We start from the raw sequence: 21,566 nt of genomic DNA on the forward strand, positions 1-21,566 counted from the left end.
TTCACAATGGAAGACATGAGTAATATCCCAACAATTAAAGAGAGTCGGGGCCGGAGTGGAGTAAGGCAGCCATTACAAAACAAAGTGCGAGAAAAGCTGAAGGGTCTAAAAATTGATAAATCTTCTGGCCCCAATGGGCTACATCCCAGAATTCTGAGGGAGGTGTCTGAGGAAACAGCGGAGGCGTTGGTGGTGATCTTTCAAAAGTCACTAGAGTCAGGTTAAGTCCCAGATGATTGGAAAATTGCTGTTGTAATCCCCTTGTTCAAGAAAGGATCAAGACAAAAGATGGAAAATTATAGGTCTAGCCTAACCTTGGTTGTTGGTAAAATGCTAGACTCCATCTTTAAGGATGAGATTTCTAAATTCTTGGAACTGCAGGGAGATTTTTTTTTAAATGCCAGAAAGGGTAAAACCATCAATAATACCCTGACTGGCATAAAATTCACTAAAGAGGAGGAAAACAACATCAAACTGCAATTCCTAGATGTCACAATAGAGCAAACAGCCAATGGGGAACTTCAAACCAGCGTCTACAGGAAAACAACACATACGATCAAATATTGAACTGCAGAAGTAATCATCCCAACACCCACAAACGAAGCTGCATCAGAACATTATTTCAATGTGCCCCCAAAGACTGCAGCACAGAGGAAAATCACCTATGGGTACCCATTCTTTTTGGATATACTAATGAACACATTCTGCCAATTTCTCAGCAACAAACCCAAACAAGCAGACAAAACACGTCCAGAAGTCCTAGCCACCACCCTCCCCACACCCACACACACATCAAAGACATCTTGGAAATGACTGCCAGACTACTCAGATCCCTTGGCATCATGGTAGCCCACAAACCCATCAACACACTAAAACAGCGGCTAATGAGCTTGAAAGACCCTCCAGACAACAAGCAAAACTAATGTAATTTACAAAATACTGTGCAAGGACTGTAACACTACGTTGGATAAACAGGCAGAAAACTAGCCACCAGGATACGAGGGGGGTGGGGTGGGCACAGCCTCAGAATTAGAGGTGGTAAATTCAGAATGGAGATGAGGAGACATTTCTTCAGCCAGAGTGTGGTGGGCCTGTGCAATTCATTGCCACAGGGCACAATGGAGGCCAGGATGGTAAATGTCTTCAAGGCAGAGATTGATAAATTCTTGATCTCGCAAGGAATTAAGGGACATGGGAAGGGTGCGGGTAAGTAATTGAATGGCACAGTGGACTTGATGGGCCGAATGACCTTACTTCCACTCCTATGTCTTATGGAAACACCAGTGTGAGCTGCTCACTTACAGTTATAAAATGTATTCTCATTTTCAGGTCCATCACTGAAGCAAACCTCACTTTTGACGTATAGATGTAAATTGGAACCAGATTGGCAAAAAGAAAAGCAATTTAGGTTCTGTTCAGAATTACAAGCAAAGTAAACGTAGAACTGGTGGAAATGAAAATGCTTATTGAGAGTTTATTCAGACAATACATTTGAAGATTTGTGGTATAGCTGAATTTCTAATTGATTAAGTAGTACCAGCAACCCAACAGAATCAAAGAATCCCTGCAGAACCACCCACTCCTAACCCTATCCCCTGTACATCCCATGGTTAATTCACCTAACCTACACATCCCTGGACACGATGGGAAATTTAGCACGCCCAACCACTTAACCTGCACATCTTTGGATTATGGGAGGAAACCCACACCGATAAGGGGAAAATGTGTGAACTCCATGCAATCATCCAATAATCAGATAACCATCTTGCTGTGCTGAACTGGGGGAAAGCAATTTAAACTGGGGCTGGGCTCAAAAGAAAGAGTGGAGGAATCTTGAGATCTGATCATACTTGAATGACTTCGGGATCGGCAGATTACATTAGAATAGTCATCCCCTCCCCTGCCTGGTTTGTGAAACGCACACATCAGTTGCTGTCTTGAAATCTTTAACCCAGATTTCATCATAGCTGTAAAGAGAGTAATTGCATCATTCAGATGGTTTAGCATTCATCCATATAACTCAAAAGGTATAATCTCTTGTCCAAAGTTAACACATTTACGTAATTTCTATGTTTGCCAACAATGTTATTAGATAAATGATACAGTTAGCATTGATCAAAGACCCATTCAAAATAGATTCATGCATCAGCAAAAAAAAGAAAACCAGAATTCACGTGTCCCAGTTGTTCCTCTTTGTTTTCACAGTACGGGCAACTCCAGGGCCTTAACTGCAGGCAGTAAGAACCAATGTGTTTCAAAACTCATGCTAGAGTTTGGTTCTCTTACCCAAAGGAAAGTTACTATGGGTCATGAGATGGCAGCTTTACCTCTGATTGACAAGGTGTGAGCTCATATTCTACCCCAGGCCTTGAGCAGAAAGATCAAGGCAGACAACTCCACAGCAGGAGTTGGAAGCACTGTATCTTTGGAGGCAGTATCTTTCAGTTGAGACATTAAACCAATCCACTCCCTCAAGTGGACTTTAAGACATCAGGTGACTGGTTTTGGACACAAATGGGGAATTATCCCTGATGCCTCGGTCAATATTTATCCCGGAATATCACAAAGCCATTATCTAATTATCACAGTGTTGTGCATAAACGTGTACTACGTACAAATTGCCTGCTGTGTTTCCCATGTGAGAACTTCAAAAGTATCCCAAGGACTGTGAAGTAATGCTTGAGAAGTCTGGTGATAAAACTATTTATTCATTATCTGGCTATGGAGGGAGTGCAACAAAGGTTCATGGACTGATTTCTGTGACAACAGGACTGACTTATGAAGACAGCCTGGATCAGTTAAGACTATGTTCACTGGAGTTTAGAAGAATATGGAGGGAGAGCTCACATACCTCGGACATTCTAACAGGATTGGACAGGATAAACAGGAACGATGGTACCAATGAGTGGGGAGTCAAAAACCAGTGGTCACAGTCTAAGAGTACATGGTAGACCACTGAAGACGGAGATGAGATATTTCTTCAGAGAGAGGTAAGCTTATGGAGGCCTGAACCATAGAAAGCAGAGAAGCCAAAACACAAATGTCTTCAAAAAGACGTTAGATACAGTTCGAGAGCTAAAGGGATGAATGGGTATGGGGAGAAAAGAGAAGCAGGTAGTGAGTTGGATGATCAGCTACGATCACACTGAATAGCAGAACAGGCTCAAAACGGTCTACTCCTGTTCCTACTTTCTATGTAGCATAATCACATGAATCCTGCACCCAAATTAGCAAATGTGCTGTTTAATTTCCCAAATTCTCCTTTCAGTTCAAAGCAGATAATTAGCAGCTATTAAGTAGTAAAGGCTGCTGGAGAACTTATGTTAAATCTTAACTAAAAGACAATATTGTTTGTCACCTGTAATCAAACTTTAGGAATGGATCAAAAAATCCCCAAGAAATTCATGAATATGTAACTATAAGAAACAATAGTATTACAAAGAGATGAGATAACAGCTTGCAAATAATTTATCTAATTGAGATAAATTGCAAATATTTCTAGATGACACAGATGTACAAGTTCACATGCACTAATGTTAAGTAGCCCACCTCGCAAAAACCCAGGGTTTGAGTCAGATATAATAAAGGCACATCCAGATCAGCGAATCACGCTAACACCTGGGAACTTGGGGCAAAGGTGGGACAGCTGCTGCACAGACTTACCATGCAACAGCCTAAGAGTCATACCTTACTGGCAATATTCCCCAACCCTCCATTACAATTCTTGGGCATGTCCTGTCCCATTGGCAGGGCAGACCACCTACAGATAGCAGCACTTTCCTATCGTGAAGAGGGAATGCCATTGAGTGCCCTCAATTTTTAACTCCTAACCCCATGACATCTGATAACATTAGGCCAAATATGGGTGAAGATGATTCCTTCTGACTACCATCTATCACCATCCCTCCACTGATAGACTATTGATCTATGTTAAATACCACTTGGAAGCAAGGACAAAGGATTTAATTTGAGTAGGGGACTTCAAGGTCCATCATCAGAAGTATTGCTGCAGCATTTATTGCCCACCCACAATTACCCAGAGGCCAGTTAAGAATCAATTGCATTGCTGTGGGTCTGGAGTCACATGTGGGCCAGACTAGGCAAAGATGGCAGCTCCCTTGCCTAAAAACAGCATTAGTGAACCAGATGGGTTTTTCCCGACAACACACATTAGACTCAAGTCTAGTTTTCTACCGAATTCAAATTCCACCGTTTACCAAGGATTTCAACTTAGGTCCTCAAATTATCATCTGGATTTCTGGATTAACAGTTTTGCAATAACACTAGCCTAACACCTCCCCTGTTTATTCTTAAGGCTACATAAATTCCCTTGAAGCCTCTTTGCATCCTCCTCACAACTGATTTTACCATCTGATTTTATGTCAAAGTAGAAATACGATGTTTGATCTCAACGTCCAAATCACTGACATGGGTCCAATTCCAATCAATATAGTACCCTCACCACAACCAGCGAACTTGGGTATGAATTATTCCATGCTCTGTCCATTAACCAATTCTCGATCCATGCCAGTATATTCTCCCCTACTTCATGCACTTTATAACTACCCATTCTCTTTACTGTACCCTCAAAAAAGCTCCAATACATTTGTCAAAGATAATTTCCTTTTCATAAATCCACCTCTAACCGCATTATTTCTAAGGGTTCACTTTTCACATCCTTTTAAGAGATTCTAGCATTTCCCTAGCACTGACGTCAGACTAATAGAACACTTGCATATATTTTCTTTCTTAAACAGTGGTGTCACATTTCGTACCTTCCATCTGCAGAATGATTCCAGAACCTATAGAATTTTGAAATTTGACTTTTATAGTCACCTCTCAGTCTCCGATATAGACAAGAGTTTAGATAAGTCATTGATTTTTAATCCAAATAATTTCTCCAGCATTACTCTTTTACAAATACTAATTTATTTCATTTCCTCATTCTAGCAAATCCCTTGGTTTTCTGGGAGGCTTACTATCTTCCCCTATATTTAGCCTGTCATTTCCTCATGTTCCATTAAAAACTGTCTGGTCTTTTCTGACTATTTGTCTGTTCACTTATCCACATACGGAGAGAAGCTTTTAAAATGCATTTTTGTGTACCTCAATTTACTTTCATACTTTTTCACTTTATCCGTTTCTTTATCCTTTGCTGAATTGTAAAATGCTTTGCATCATCTTTATTCTATTTTTTAAACAAAGAAAGCAATTTGCTCAAACACTACCATTTTCAGCATGTAAAGCATGTGGTTCCTCTGCCAAATGGTACAAAGTGACTACTACCATAAAAGACGTAATGCAGTAACTAGCTAAGGCTTCATCCATTTCAAAGGAAAACAGCAACAAGCACAGGCGAACACCATCATGACCAGGTTTCTCTGCAAGTCATATGCCTCCCTGACGTAGGCCTTTATCACTCGAGGTAGTTCCAGGAATTTAATGTTACATTCAATGTAAAGTGGTCCACCATGAACTTCTCAAGGGCAACTAAGAAAACGCTAAAAATGTTTGCCATGCCAGTAGCATGTGTATTTCATAAATGAAGGAAAATAATTTAAAATAGTTAATCTGGGAATGTAACGTTTTGAAAACATATTACAACTGAAAAGCACATGAACAGTACTCAAAACAATTAGTTAGAAATATGTCACTTAATTTCAAAGTATCATAAGATGCAACTAATAAATTGTGGTCAACAGTTATGAGTTAATAATATGCATTAATACCAATATTACAAACCTTGACCAACATCTCCATTTGACACTTCGACTATTTTGATTTGTCACACTGCATGCCACCCAACCAATAGGACACAGTATTAACCATTTTAAATGTGATTGGAGAGGAATGACGGAAATATGACACAGACGGTTTCGAACTCAATAATCCCATGGCAATTAAAAATGTGCGAGATGAAGGACGGGTTGGATTGAATAAATAAGTCCAAACAATGGCCCACTCCATGGAAAGGTCTGTGATTAATCAGGAAATTTCAGCATTTTGGTGTTGACAAATTGTGATTTTTTTTTCATTCCTTGTTAGAGCAAAGGTGTCATAGACACCCCTTTCTCAAATCTCTTGTGGTGAACTGGAGTCCAAATGATGTGGGTACAAAGGTGGCTCCCATCTTTCAGAGAATTTTTTAAAAAATCCAACACTAACAGAACTCAGTGAAAGGAGCGGCATGAACATCACAAAGATGCCATGCATCCTCAGCTGATAGTTCAAACACCATTGAGGGTTGTGCACATGCCAGAGGTCCTGAACATGCTGGGAATGCTTCGGGGAATGCAAGTGCATGACAGTGCGCTGGTAGATTAAGATCACACATAAGAAATGAAATGAGTGTAAGCCAATGCCAGTGCATTAATTTACATTAATACTTCCATAAATAGGTTAGAGGAATGCATGAAGGGCTTATGCCCGAAACATCGATTCTCCTGTTCCTCGGATACTGCCTGCCTGCTGTGTTTTTCCAGCACCACATTTTTCAACTCTGGTCTCCAGAATCAGCAGTCCTCACTTTCTCCTAGAGGAATGCATGCTTTTGACATTTCTATTATTTTGTAAACAGAAATTGCAATGATTATGGTTAGTCATACTTGAATCTTCTGTGTATTTGGATTCCATCAGAACAAAGGACTTGAGAGCAGAACCACTTAATTGGTAATTTATTGTTCCAGAGGAATTGAGAGCATGCGCTTAAAACACAACAATCTGAACCAGATAACCTCAGCCGGAGTTAGACTTCGGTGATGTTCTATATATCACATCCCAGTGGGAATTTACAAGAGTCAGCAACTTTACATGTGAACGTAGATTAAGACTTTCGAAAGGCTACTTGTTGCTACGGGTCACAGTTGTAAAGTCAGATCTTGCTTATAGGTGCAATTTCCAAAAAAAAAGTGATACATTACAATACTTGATCAAAGTAAAAAATGAGGTCTGCAGATGCTGGAGATCACAGCTGCAAATGTGTTGCTGGTCAAAGCACAGCAGGTTAGGCAGCATCTCAGGAATAGAGAATTCGACGTTTCGAGCATAAGCCCTTCATCAGGAATAAGAGAGAGAGAGCCAAGCCGGCTGAGATAAAAGGTAGGGAGGAGGGACTAGGGGGAGGGGCGATGGAGGTGGGATAGGTGGAAGGAGGTCAAGGTGAGGGTGATAGGCCGGAGTGGGGTGGGGGCGGAGAGGTCAGAGGAGATGACCTGGGGGGTGCAGTGAGAGAGGGACTCACTGAAATCCTTGTAGAGGGAGGAAGAGAGCTTCTTCAAGGAAGGCATCCTTGTAAGAGGATTGTTTGTAGAGGGAGGAAGAGAGCTTCTTCAAGGAAGGCATCCTTGTAAGAGGATTGGAGGAAGAGAGCTTCTTCAAGGAAGGCAGGAGGAAGAGAGCTTCTTCAAGGAAGGCAGGAGGAAGAGAGCTTCTTCAAGGAAGGCAGGAGGAAGAGAGCTTCTTCAAGGAAGGCAGGAGGAAGAGAGCTTCATACTTGATCAAAAGACATCAATAAATGTACGCTGGCTTGAAACTGAAACAGAACTCAGCTATAATAAAATGGAGTGTTCCTAACCTTTATGGTAATATGACCCAAATTCAAATTCAATGTTGCATACACATTTCAAAACTAAAATTACAGGCCATGTTAGTAAAAGTCAAACCAAAAACTATGTTGATGTATTTCTTCGAATCACAAGCCTATATTTAATTTGGAATGCACCTTATTGTAAAGAACTCAGCACTTATAAAAAAAAATTCATGAAACTGGTTTTGATTTTAGTCAAATTAAATTGTAGACACAAGAATAGGTAGAACAGAACCGTGGGAAACCTTTCACCTTCACTGCTGGAACAGAGTTTGACTTGAAGCACCCTTCAAAAAGTGGGAAATATTCTTCTTCTCTAAATTGAATATTGTTTACCTTGTTAACTGTAGCAAAACATTTAACTATTTTCTTTTATTAATCCACAAATTGCAGCATAATTTGGTACACAAATCACAGTAAAAATAAACTTACCCGAACAAGTGCATCATCAATGATGTGGTCACGTCTGACTTTAAGTCTAAGATAAGGGTTCAGCTGTTGCCCCTGTACGAGGCTGTAGAGGACAGTGATTCGGCGTTCACTGTACATGCGTATCCTGTTGTCATAGTAAAGTCCCAGGTTCTTGGTTACAGCATTCAGAATGAAGGGGCAAGTCATAAAGGAAAATTTATTTTCTGTCTCAACTTTGAAGAAAGTATAGTCTTTATCCATTTCTAGTACATCATTTAGTGGTTCATTAATAAATTCTTCAAAAGAGACAAGTGGCTTTCGGCAATCAATTGTTTTCACTCCCAACTCTACTTCAAGGGGATCCACCCGGGGTCCTTTTTTATTTCTCCGTTCTTCACCCAGTAGTTCTTGTAAAGTAATTTCACTGGATTCTGCAACTGGCTCATCTTCCTCCTCCTCATTGTGCCCCGTGTCCACATCGCCTGCAATAATGTTTGCATAGTGCACTATTTTTAAGCATTTTGTAGCAGCAACAACAGCATCGTCATCATTTACCAGATTTCGACTATTGAATTCATTACTTATGACCCTGTATGTAATGAGCTGCTGAAAGGTTTCCACCATTCGACGAATTTGGTCAGCAGTGTACTTTGACCATAGTCGAATCAATTTGGCTTGAGCTGGGAGGGGTAACTTGCTCATTGCTTTGCAAAACAGTGGAAGAGCCATTTCCAAATATTCAGGGCTATGAAGGTTGCTGTTCTCCATGACTATAATGAATAAGTTTAGATAGTTTGGATCCCTCGAATAAACATTATGATAAGTCAAATCACATTCCACGTTTGGTGACAAGTACACTAATGCATTAAGAAAAGCTGTTTCTACCTTCTCATTGGAAAGCAATTTATTATAGACCCGTCTGACTGCATCAACATCAATAGATATTTCATCAGGTCCTAATTTATGAACATTGTTGTCTCTTGTCTGTGAGCTCCCAAAAGAACTCCTTGATGAAGATGCCTCTGCATCATCCATGGACCCTGCAGAAGCAGCTTTTTCTTCCTCATCTTCATCTTTATCCTCATCCTTTCCTTGAAGGGATTTCAGCTCTTCCTTAGTATGCTGTTTGGCCTTTCGGAAGCTCTGCACCAAAGCATCTGCACTAGAGAAAACTCTACCAATAACACGTATCAATGGTGAATAGTCTTCTCGCTCTCCACACAAATCCAGGATTTCATATACCTTTTCCTCAGTTAGATAGTTCACATCTACATTAAAAACACAATGAGCAGATGGTTATGATTCTTATTATAATAATTAGGAGAGCAAGCTGAAACAATGTCATTCCCTACATCATTTTGATCTTTATACCAGAATATTCAGAAATCTGCATTCTAATGGCAGCATTGCTGTATTAAATAACATGATTTATAGATAGTTAGATAGAATGGAATCAACACAGATGGTATAATTATGATCAAATCCACAACCACATCCATCTCAGACAGGGCAGCAGATACATGGGAACATCACCCTGCAAGTTCTCCTCCAAGCCAGCTCACAACCACAAGGGCAGCTAGGGATGGAAAATAAATGTTGGCCAACTAGCAACACCCATGTTCCACAAATGAACAAAAAAAATTTCTCTCACGATTGGTATACATAGCATTCATCTGATCTTGGTTATCAGATGATTTCCCAAAAGCAAGCATTAAATAATGCAAAACATTCCTGATGTACAGTCCAAATTATCAACAGACATACCTTCCTAACTGGACAATTAGGCATTAAATAGCTAGGAGAAAAATAAATCTAGCACTTCATTTCAGTGTAAAATCACATAACAATATTGAAGAATAAGAAGTCTTGCTTAAAAAGATTACCTGCAAAACTTTAGAGAGAAAAATTAAGCCAACACCAGAAATTCAAAACAGAAAATACTGGAAGAATATGGAAGATCCATCAGTATCTGAAGAAACAAGTTAGCTTAACATTTGCGAAACCACAGTTAGTACTCTGTCAACAGGTTGATACCTGAAATGTGAACCTTCTTTCAGAGATACTGATGGAGTAACAATAAGTTTCTGTGAGCATTTGTGCTCTCAATTCTTTGAAAAAGTCAAAGTCAATCATGAAGTGTGCCACTTGGACTCCAAGGTAGCAATTCAATACTAGTCGGAAAGCAGTGAATGAATCCAACTTGGAACTGGGAGAAAAAATGAACACATCATGCCTTATATTTGCTTCTTCATTCTGTCTTCATTATTCGTTTTTGGTATTTGCCAAATTAATGCTAGTTTTTCGTTTCAAAACACCTCATGTCAATACTGTGATTTGGTAGCAGAGACTTTCTGACAAAAAAAAAGCCCAACACGGTCATGTCAAGAAAAACTTACAGGATTAGAATTAAGCCAACTGTCCAATGCAAGTTAACTGGCAGGAACTACTTTAGCCACTTAATTATAGGAATCTTTACAAAACAAAGAACAGGAACAAGATTAGCCCTTTGAGTCTGCTTTGCCATTCAATATGTTCATTGCTGATCATTCAACTTATCCCTGCTCCTTTTTCTGGCTCCAGATACTTTGATCCCGTTTGCCCCAAGAACTACAGAGTCAATGTTTTGGCCTCAACTGTGTTCTGTGGTAGAATGTTTCACAGGTTGCCTCAGTGAAGAAATCTCTCATTTCAGTCCCAAATGGCTGATCACTATGAAACCTGGTCCTGGAATCTCCCTGTATCAGCCAAGTCCTTTCTGCGATTACCTTGTTTAATCCTATTAGAATTTGATAGGTTTCTACAAGATTCCTTTTTCTTCTAAACTAGACTGAATATAGTACTATGGTGGAAAAGAAGATAGGCAGGGAGGACAAGTCAAGGGGACAGTGCTGAGCTGGAAGTTTGGAACTGGGGTGAGGTGGGGGAAGGGGAAATGAGGAAACTGTTGGTGGTGGGGTCTGTTTGGAGGTGGCAGATATGTTGGCAGATGATTTGGTTTATGGGATGGTTGGTAGGGAAGGTTAGCACCAGGGGCGTTCTGTCCTTGTTATGGTTGGAGGGGTGGGGCCTGATGGCAGAGATGCGGGATGTGGATGAGATGCATTGAAGGGCATCTTTAACCACATGGGAAGGGAAATTGCGGTCTCTAAATGAGGCCGCCATCTGGTGTGTTCTGTGGTGGAACTGGTCCTTCTGGGAACAGACCTCTGCCGTATCTGCAGAGCGTCAATGTGGACTTCAACAGTTTCCTCATTTCCCCTTCCCCCACCTCACCCCAGTTCCAAACTTCCAGCTCAGCACTGTCCCCATGACTTGTCCTACCTGCCTATCTTCTTTGCTACCTATCCACTCCACCCTCCCCCCGACCTATCACCTACATCTCCTCCCCCACTCACCTATTGTACTCTATGCTACTTTCTCCCCTCCCCCACTCTCCTCTCATTTATCTCTCCACCCTTCAGACTCTGCCTGTATTCCTGATGAAGGGTTTTTGCCCGAAACGTCGAGTTTACTGCTCCTCAGACGCTGCCTGAACTGCTGTGCTCTTCCAGCACCACTAATCCTGAATCTGGTTCCCAGCATCTGCAGTCATTGTTTTTACCTGAATATAGTACTAACCCATCCAGTCTCTCCATATCAGACCTGCAACCCAGGAATCAGTCTGGTAAACCTCTGTTGTACTCACTCTATAACATGAACATCTTTCCTCAGAGGGATGTGGTCTCACGAAAGCCCTGCATTACTGCAGCAAGACATCTCTGCTTCTGTATTCAAAACTTCTTGCAATGAAGGCCACTATAACATCGGCCTTCTTCACCACCTGCTGTTCCTGCATGCTTACCATCAGCGACTGGTGTACAAAGATACACAGGTCTCTTTGTACCTTCCCCTTTCCAAATCCATTGCTAAATAACATCCTGACTTAGTTTTACTGTGAAAGTGGAAAGTTCACATTTATTCACTCAATGCTTCATCTGCCAAAATGCCAATTATATTGCTGTAGAGGTAGACTAAGGAGTTCTACTCTACTATACAAGCACATTGACACCAACCTACCACCTTATTATGAACATTTCTATCAGCAAAAATAATTTCTAAGTACAAAACATAATTCAATTCTCAAGGGAATACTACACTGAAAAGTCTACTAGTTGTGTACGTACCACATTTTTAAACGCAGACCCAAAATCCAAGATTGAAGAATAGGTACAGTGTATGTACTGGGTAGTTTATAACAAAGACAGTACAACAAACATGTTGAAGCGATCAAAGCCAACTGCATAAAATAATGTCTATGAAGGAGAATCAACAGGATAAGTTTCCACATGTCAGTTAATGCATTTTTAGCATGAGAAAGGGAATGAAATTAAGTCAGATTTTCAATGATTTATTCAAAAGAATTACCTTCATTAGAATTACAGCAATTGAATTAGAAAAAAAGGCATGTAGATATACATAGGAGGTATTTAAAGGATACTAAAGTGTCCTTTAGCTCATGGAAATCGATATTTTTTTTATAGAGATGGGAATGCAGTCAATATTGTGGATCTATTCACTAATGCACCTGGGAATCATCGTGGTTTTCCTATGGCCAACCTGCTCTCAATGCAACAAAACTGAAGTAACTTTTCATTTAACTCAGCCATTCACTTTCCATGGGTGCATTTATGGACATGATTTTGAAACAAATTCCTGTCAGGGTGAAAGGGAAGGCTGGTAGGTATAGGGAATACTGGATGACTAAAGAAATTGAGGGTTTGGTTAAGAAAAAGGAGGAAGCATATGTCAGGTATAGACAGGATAGATCGAGTGAATCCTTAGAGTATAAAGAAAGTAGGAGTATACTTAAAAGGGAAATCTGGAGGGCAAAAACGGGGACATGAGATAGCTTTGGCAAATAGATATTAAGGAGAATCCAAAGGGCTTTTACAAATATATTAAGGACAAAAGGGTAACTAGGGAAAGAATAGGGCCCCTCAAAGATCAGCAAGGCAGCCTTTGTGTGGAGCCACAGAAAATGGGGAAGATACTAAATGAATATTTTACATCAGTATTTACTATGGAAAAGGATATGGAACATATAGATGATATAGGGAGATAGATGGTGACATCTTGCAAAATGTCCAGATTACAGAGGAGGAAGTGCTGGATGTCTTGAAACGGGTAAAGGTGGATAAATCCCCAGGACCTGATCAGGTGTACCCGAGGACTCTGTGGGAAGCTAGAGAAGTGATTGCTGGGCCTCTTGCTGAGATATGTGTATCATCGATAGTCACAGGAGGGGTGCCAGAAGACAGAGGTTGCCAAACGTGGTGCCACTGTTAAAGAGGAGCGGTAAAGACAAGCCAGGGAACTATAGACCAGTGAGCCTGACCTCAATGGTGGGCAAGTTGTTGGAGGGAATCCTGAGGGACAGGATGTACATGTACTTGGAAAGGCAAGGAACTGATTAGGGATATTCAACATGGCTTTGTGCATGGGAAATCATGATGAAGTAACAAAGAGGATTGATGAGGGCAGAGCAGAAAATGTGATCTATATGGACTTCAGTAATGCATTCGACAAGGTTCTCCATGGGAGACTGATGAGCAAGGTTAGATCTCATAGAATACAGGGAGAACTAGCCATTTGGATACAGAACTGGATCAAAAGGTAGAAGACAGAAGCTGGTGGCGGAGGGTTGTTTTTCAGACTGGAGGCCTGTGACCAGTGGAGTGCCAGAAAGATCGGTGCTGGGTCCGCTATTTTTTGTCGTTTACATGAATGATTTGGATGCGAGCATAAGAGGTACAGTTAGTAAGTTTGCAAAGGATGCCAAAATTGAAGGTGTAGCGGACAGCGAAGAGGTTTACCTCAGATTGCAACAGGATCTGGACCAGACGGGACAATGGGCTGAGAAGTGGCAGATGGAGTTTAATTCAGATAAATGTGAGGTGCTGCATTTTGGGAAAGCAAATCTTTACAGAACTTATCGTTGAGTGTATAAGGTCCTAGGGAGTATTGCTGAACAGAGACCTTGGAATGCAGGTTAATAACTCCTTGAAAGTGGAGCCACAGGTAGACAGGATAGTGAAGGAGGTGTTTGGTATGCTTTCCTTTATTGGTCAGAGCATTGAGTACAGGAGTTGGGAGGTCATGTTGCAGCTGTACAGGACATTGGTGAGGCCACTGTTGGAGTACTGCGTGCAGTTCTGGTCTCCTTCCTATCGGAAAGATGCTGTGAAACTTGAAAGGGTTCAGAAAAGATTTACAAAGATGTTGCCAGGGTTGGAGGATTTGAGCTACAGGGAGAGGCTGAACAGGCTGGGGCTGTTTTCCCTGGAGCATCGGAGGCTAATGGGTGACCTTATAGAGGATTACAAAATTATGAGGGGCATGGATAGCATAAATAGACAAAGTCTTTTCTCTGGGATCGGGGAGTCCAGAACTAGAGGGCATAAGTTTAGGGCGAGAGGGGAAAGATATAAAAGAGACCTAAGGGACAACCTTTTCACGCAGAGGGTGGTACGTGTATGGAATGAGCTGCCAGAGGAAGTGGTGGAGGTTGGTACAATTGCAACATTTAAGAGGCATTTGGATGGGTATATGAATAGGAAGGGTTTGGAGGGGTATGGGTCGGGCGATGGCAGGTGAGACTAGATTGGGTTGGGATATCTGGTCAGCATGCGCAGGTTGGGCCGAAGGCTCTGTTTCCATGCTATACATTTCTATGACTAAATCTAATGCAACGTAATCTAAAAAGGCTGACAAATTGAGTTCAAATACAAAGTTCATCATTCTTGTAATATTGAGTATTGCTGTATACAACGTCAGATGAAAAGTCATATCATATACATGCTGATATCTTGTGTGATGTAAAAAATCCTGTAATACATGGCAGATAATAGTGACATATTTGGATCAGATCTCACATTATCATCCAATGCCATGAACCCACTTCCCCATTCATTCTTCCCTGATTCAAGTACAATTTTAATGGCAATTCTACACACAGAAGAAAATACAGCCAAAGTGAGCCATCAGTTGTTTACGTGTAATTGCATATGCAAGTATCCCCTGCTATGGGACCTTTTGTAAGCTGAAATGGCGTATAGTGAAGAAATATTAACTTAAATGAGAAACATTTCACCTTTATTCGTAAATGCGAAAATCTTCTTTGGATTTCTTTTGGGTAGCGAAAACAGGCACTAATGTAGATCTTTGTAAAAATGAAGTGGCATAAAGTGAACTTTTGAAAAGCGGAGGATACCTGTACATAGTTACATTCTGAATTCTAAGGCTAATAGCCAATGAACCTTGCTAAAATTCAATGGCGACTGTATAAAACATCCAAATACTGAGATGCATTTTGCATTATGAAAACATGGACAGAGAAAAACAGGAGGTAACTGCTCTCATTACCTCAATGATCGATATAATGATACAGTCAGTTCACTTTCAGTAAAGGAATCAGACAAATTAAAGATTGTCTCAGCCCCATATTACCTTGTGAACAAGTAACGAATGACTAGCAGTTAGAAAATGGGTTTAACAGTAAAACAATCCCACATTTATCAAAGCGTGCACAAGCAGATATTGACTCCAAATACATAGAGAGTTATTAGCATAAATATCCAAAAACAGTCAAAAAGGCAATTTCTCAGAAACATCTTTAGGAAAGTATGTAAGAAAGAGACATTGAGAAAGAGGCACTTTGAGGTTGAGTGTGATTCTGAATTTGAGACCTTAGCACCTAAAGGTATGGCCACCAATGGTGGAACAATTAATGTATGCAGTTTTATACATAAAGACAAATACAGGCTAACAGATTATTTTACACTCCTCAGGAGCAGGTGGGACTTGAAGCAGGCTTCCTGGCTCAGAGGTAAGGACACTGCCATTGTGGCTCAAGACTACCATAAAATCTGGTTTGATTATTCTGATCAGATTTAACTTAACTGCTTTCCCAAATATACTCAGGTGTTACACCTCAGGATTGCAAATATAGGTCATCCTGCGATAGTGTGCATTGCATCAACGTGAATTTGCGGTGTTACAACTAATAGGGGATGCTGTTTCTAAAGCGTGAACTTTTAAAACGTGTGTTGGCTACAGTGCGATCACATTGCCAACACTAAGTGTTACTGGTATTGCGCGAATCTTGTATAGCGTGGGGTTGCCCAGGAATGCCACTATCGCACAAAGGAGGAATGACTGGGAACTCATTCTTTCTAAACAGTTGGAAGGCAGGTAAGCCTTCACACTCACGATGTGAAGCAAAGGCTTTAACTGGCCATCCTGGATTCTTTGCTGATATTAATATGTTGTGGTTATGTTAAGTTCCCAGCCTCAATATATTACAGCTTCCAAGTGCATAACTTATTTTCAGAACCACACAAGGTTAAAACATTTTTATCAAATTACGTTCTATATATATTTGATAGTTATGACAATTCTGAGAATTTTGTTATAAATATTCTCTAATCAACCTACTCAGAAATGTTATTGCACATTCATTATACAGTCACTGAATCCATGCCCGACGTTGCCATTGTGTCTCAAGTGCCTTTTGTCTTAATGTTGTTCCTAAACTCACCATTATTTATTTTGTTGCCATTTCTGCTAAGTTTAAAACATTATTACACAAAACTGAGAGTCTGAAATCAACACACCTCAAATAAATCATATCTTTCCATCTCCAACCTATTATGACAGATGTTAAACAGATATTTTGCATCAGTCTTTACAATGAAAGATACTTTGAATACCCTATTAGTACTAAAGGGGAAGATTTAAGAACCATCATTATCACTAGAGGATTAGTATTAGAGAAACATATGGGACCCAAGCCAGATAAATACCCTATCTCGTATCATAGGATCTTAAACAAAGTAGCTGCAGAGAAAGTGGATACATTGTTTTTAATTTTCCAAAAAAAATTGATATCTGAGGAAGGATCAGAGGATTGGAAAACTACCAATGTGACATTTCTATTCAAAAAGGGCGGCAACAAGTGGGTAACTACAAGCCATGACAAACAGCCTAACATCTTCTTTTGGGAAAATGTTAGAACCAATTAATAAGGAAATAATAACAGCATATTTGGATAATCAATCCAATCAAGCAAGGTCAGCATGGTTTCACGAAAGGGAAACCATGACTAATTAACTGATCAGAGTTTCTTTAGGAAATATCAACCAGATGGATAGAGGGAAACAAGTGCTGTATATAGACTTGCAGAATGTATTCAACAAGGTAACTCAAAAAAGGTTAAGTCATAAGAGCCCATGATTTGGGAGCGGTATACAGGCATGGATAGAGAATTGGCACTTGGATAGGATACAGGTGGGGATAAAGTGTTCTTTTCCAGGCTGACAATCTGTAACAATGATTTGGAGATGCCGGTGTTGAGCTGGGGTGTACAAAGTTAAAAATCTCAATACCAGGTTATAGTCCAACAGGTTTAATTGGAAGCACACTAGCTTTCGGAGCGTTGCTCCTTCATCAGGTGAATGCAACTTTTTAAAAAAAACATTTTGTGATTTACACATGAAAGAAGTGAAATTATCATGGTATTCTAACAGAAGAAAGGCTTAACAGACAAATCAATTTTTCAATGTATAATTTCAGTTACATCACACTGTAAATTTTTGCTATAAATTGTGTTAGGACTGAGCCCTCCACTACCAACTGATGAAGGAGTGACGCTCCGAAAGCTAGTGTGCTTCCAATTAAACCTGTTGGACTATAACCTGGTGCTGAGAGATTTTTAACTTTAAATCTGTAACAAATGGGATTCCACAGCGATTGCAAATGTTTGCAATATCAATGACCTGGAGAGAGGAAGCAAACAAATGTATTGCAGCTAAATTTGCAAATGACAAAATTAGGCATAAAGCCAAGTTGCAAGATGAAAGATGAATACCGACAGTTAAGAGATAATGTGGAGGAGCCGGTGTTGGATTGAGGTGGACAAAGCGAAAAATCATACAAAACATCAGGTTAAGGTTCAACAGGTTTATTTGGAAGCTCTAGTTTTCAGAGTGCTACTCCTTTGTCACCTGATGAAGGACCAGCACTCTGAAAGCTGGTGTTTCCAAATCAACCTGTAGGACCATAATCCAGTTTAGAAACAGATACTAACAGGTAAAATAAGTGGACAAAACAAAGTTGACAAATGGGGTAGAAACATGAGAAAATATGAAATTACTCATTTTGGAAGGGAGAACAAAAGTAGTATTACTTAAATGGAGAAAATACGCAGAAGGTTGCGACACAAAGGGACTTGGGCATATGCACAAAACAGGCAAACTGTTGTAGCAGATAACCAGAAAGGGTAATATAATATTTTTTTCAAGGGGATTAGACTATAAGAGTAAGGAAGTCTGATGTTAACTATACAAGGTGCTGGTGAGACCACATCTGGAGTATTGAGTGCAGTTTTGGTCCTCTGAGCTAAGGGAAGGTATTACACTGGAGACAGTTCAGAGGAGATTCACTAGGATGGCCCTTGATATGGAAGGACGTGAGCTTAAGAGGTACAGTTAATAAGTTTGCAGATGACACCAAATTTGGAGGTGTAGTGGACAGCAAAGAAGATTACCTCAGATTGCAACAGGATCTTGATCAGATGGGACAATAAGCTGAGAAATGACAGATGGAGTTTAATTCAGATAAATGTGAGGTGCTGCATTTTGGGAAAGCAAATCTTAGCAGGGCTTATACACTTAATGGTAAGGTCCTAGGGAATGTTTCTGAACAAAGAGACCTTGGAGTGCAGGTTCATAGCTCCTTGAAAGTGGAGTCACAGGTAGATAGGATAGTGAAGGTGGCATTTGGTATGCTTTCTTTCATTGGCCAGAGTACTGAGTACAGGAGTTGGGAGATCATGTTGCGGCTGTACAGGTCATTGGTTAGGCCACTGTTGAAATATTGCATGCAATTCTGGTCTCCTTCCTATCGGAAAGATGTTAGGAAACCTGAAAGGGTTCAGAAAAAATTTACAAGGTTGTTTCCAGGGCTGGAGGACTTGAGCTATAGGGAGAGGCTGAATAGGCTGGTGCTGTTTTCCTTGGAGTGCCGGAGGCTGAGGGGTGACCTTACAGAGGTTTATAAAATCATGAGGGGCATGGATAGGATAAATAGACAAAGTCTTTTCCCTGGGGTCAGGGAGTCCAGAACTAGAGGGGATAGGTTTAGGGTGAGGGGGGAAAGATATGAGACACCCAAGGGGCAACATTTTCACAGAGATTTGGATGGTTGTACGAATAGGGATATGGGGTGCTGGCAGGTGGGACTAGATTGGGTTGGGATATCTGGTTGGCATGGACGAGTTGGTCCGTTGCCAAGCTGTACATCTTTATGACTCTATGACTGTTTTACGAACAAAATCTAAACATGGGATGAATGACAGACGATGTCACTGAAACATACAAGATTCATAAAGGGTTTGACAGCGTACATATTGAGACTATTTCCTCTAATGATCAAGCCTAGCATCAGAGGGCATTGTCTCAGGATAAAGGAGCACCAATTTAAAACCAAAATGAGGAGGAATATCTTCCCTCAAAGCTCTGAGTGCCTTTGGAGCTCCTTACCAAAAAGCTGTGGGGCAGACTCCTTGCGAATATTTAAGGCTAACATAGAAAGATTCGGGATCAGCAGAGGAATCAAAGGATACAGAGAAAGTGTGGGTGAGGAACTGTCTGGCCAACCAATGCTAGTATTCATGCTTCTCTTGAGCCTCTTTTATCCATTCCCACCTAGCTTAATCAGCATTACCTCCTATTTTCTTGCCCCTCTATTTATCTAGCCTCCTCTTAATGCATCCATGTACTATTTGCTTCAACCACCTTCTATAACATAACTTACACATTCTCAGTCAATTTGTTTATAGATATTGCTACTGAATTTCCCACTTGTCTCAATGACTGTCTTATAGAAATGGCCTCTGGTTTTGCTCTTCCCCACAAGGAGAAACATACATATCCACCTTGTAAACCATAGTAAAACTCTATGAAGTCAAAATGTGTGGTCATAAATGGTCACAAATGGTCACCTAATATGTATTAAGACTCACCTTTAAAATCTTCTCTTTGGGCCTGCATCTCTTGCTTATTCACTTTTGTTTCTGAACAACAAATGATACTGTGGGAGCTCTTCGTGCTGTTTTCCACATAGGCAGTGCTGGTTCCTTTCTTGGAAGGATGAGGATCACAGAGTTTTGCATTAATCTTAAAAAGCTCAAGGGCCTTTATGGCCGCTGCATTGTTATCCATACGAAGGAAACTTGAACAGGAAGCACAAAATTCATTCGTGCAGGCCTCATTTCCACAGCCCTCAGTTAACTGGTGGTAGTAGCGTTCTATTAGATGCTTTGCAGCTGCTCGCTTCCTGTGGCAAACATTCAAAACAGTGGGCAAAGGGATTAGTACAGCCTTCAAATTCCATGCTCAGTGCTGCACGAGCACGGCAATGTTTCATTTAAATTACTTGCACAATAACATATTGCCGAGAGTCAACATTCAACTCCACTCTTTCCCACAATATGTGCTACCTGCAGATTATTTCTAAGAGAAAATAAGGTTCTTAGTAGATACAAGAACTGAGGAGAAATATAACGAACAATAGGGAAGCTATTGTTCCCTAGAGTTGACAAAAATTGAGTTAGCATCCCTTTGAAGTATAATTAAGATTACTTCAGAATACAATGGTTCATAGAATCTAATTCACGTGTACAATGATAATCATGTACAACAACAGTTTGTTCCATTATGAATTTGTTACAAAGAGCAATATTTTAAATCAGAAAAGTATGACAATTTGTCCTAGTTTACCCACTTTCCCAATTTGATACTAGCATGAGCTCCTTAAATGAAACATTGCACAGACACAAACAGGGATTCAAACAGGTTTTCTTGGGGATCACAGGCAAAAGGAAAAATAGATTTCTTAAATCATGCATTGTGATTATAAATTTCTACTAGGTAGAGAACAAAGCATTCTTCTAAAAGCAGTTCTAAGGTCAGATAGCTGAAATTATTTCCTAGGGGTTAAATATGGCATTATTTTGTTCTCAGATTCTCAAAATTTCACTTGCATGTATCAGATGCCAAGTGCATTCAATGGCACACAACACCACCATGCATATAGAGAATCTAGAAGAATCTATATGTGCAGAGTCTAAAAATGCCAAATCTCAAACAAAAAAGTTTTTTACATCAAGCAGCAATGTAAAGTTTTGAAGAGCTCAACTTTTGAAAGCTCAGAATGAAAATGCATACATAAGGTGCTACGCATTTAAAAGTGACCCACTACCCAAATGCAGAGAATGCATAAGCATTCTTTATTCATGCTTTTCCGCTAATAGGTAGGAAGGCTTACTCTATTAAACAAGACTTGGAGATGCCGGCGTTCGACTAGGTTGTACAAAGTTAAAAATCACAACACCAGGTTACAGTCAACAGGTGTATTTGGAAGCACTAGCTTTTGGAGCGCTGCTCCTTCATCAGATAGTTGCACCACCTGATGAAGGAGCAGCGCTCTGAAAGCCTGCTGAACTATAACCTGGTGTTGTGTGATTTTTTAACTT

General features: G+C 40.2%; 1 protein-coding gene across 2 annotated transcripts in view; it reads right to left on the reverse strand.

Moving 5' to 3' along the window:
- Positions 1-21,566, reverse strand: part of ube3a (ubiquitin protein ligase E3A) — a 67,260-nt gene that overhangs the window by 17,599 nt on the left and 28,095 nt on the right. For both annotated transcript variants that reach the window (XM_060826241.1, XM_060826242.1), the window contains 2 exons: positions 20,055-20,368; positions 8,018-9,264 (listed from right to left, as the gene is read on the reverse strand). In XM_060826241.1, coding sequence (XP_060682224.1) covers positions 8,018-9,264; positions 20,055-20,368 — 1,561 coding nt within the window. The remainder of the gene's footprint in view (positions 1-8,017; positions 9,265-20,054; positions 20,369-21,566) is intronic.

This window comes from Hemiscyllium ocellatum, chromosome 6 (genome assembly GCF_020745735.1).
Source record: "Hemiscyllium ocellatum isolate sHemOce1 chromosome 6, sHemOce1.pat.X.cur, whole genome shotgun sequence".
Classification (NCBI taxonomy): domain Eukaryota; kingdom Metazoa; phylum Chordata; class Chondrichthyes; order Orectolobiformes; family Hemiscylliidae; genus Hemiscyllium; species Hemiscyllium ocellatum.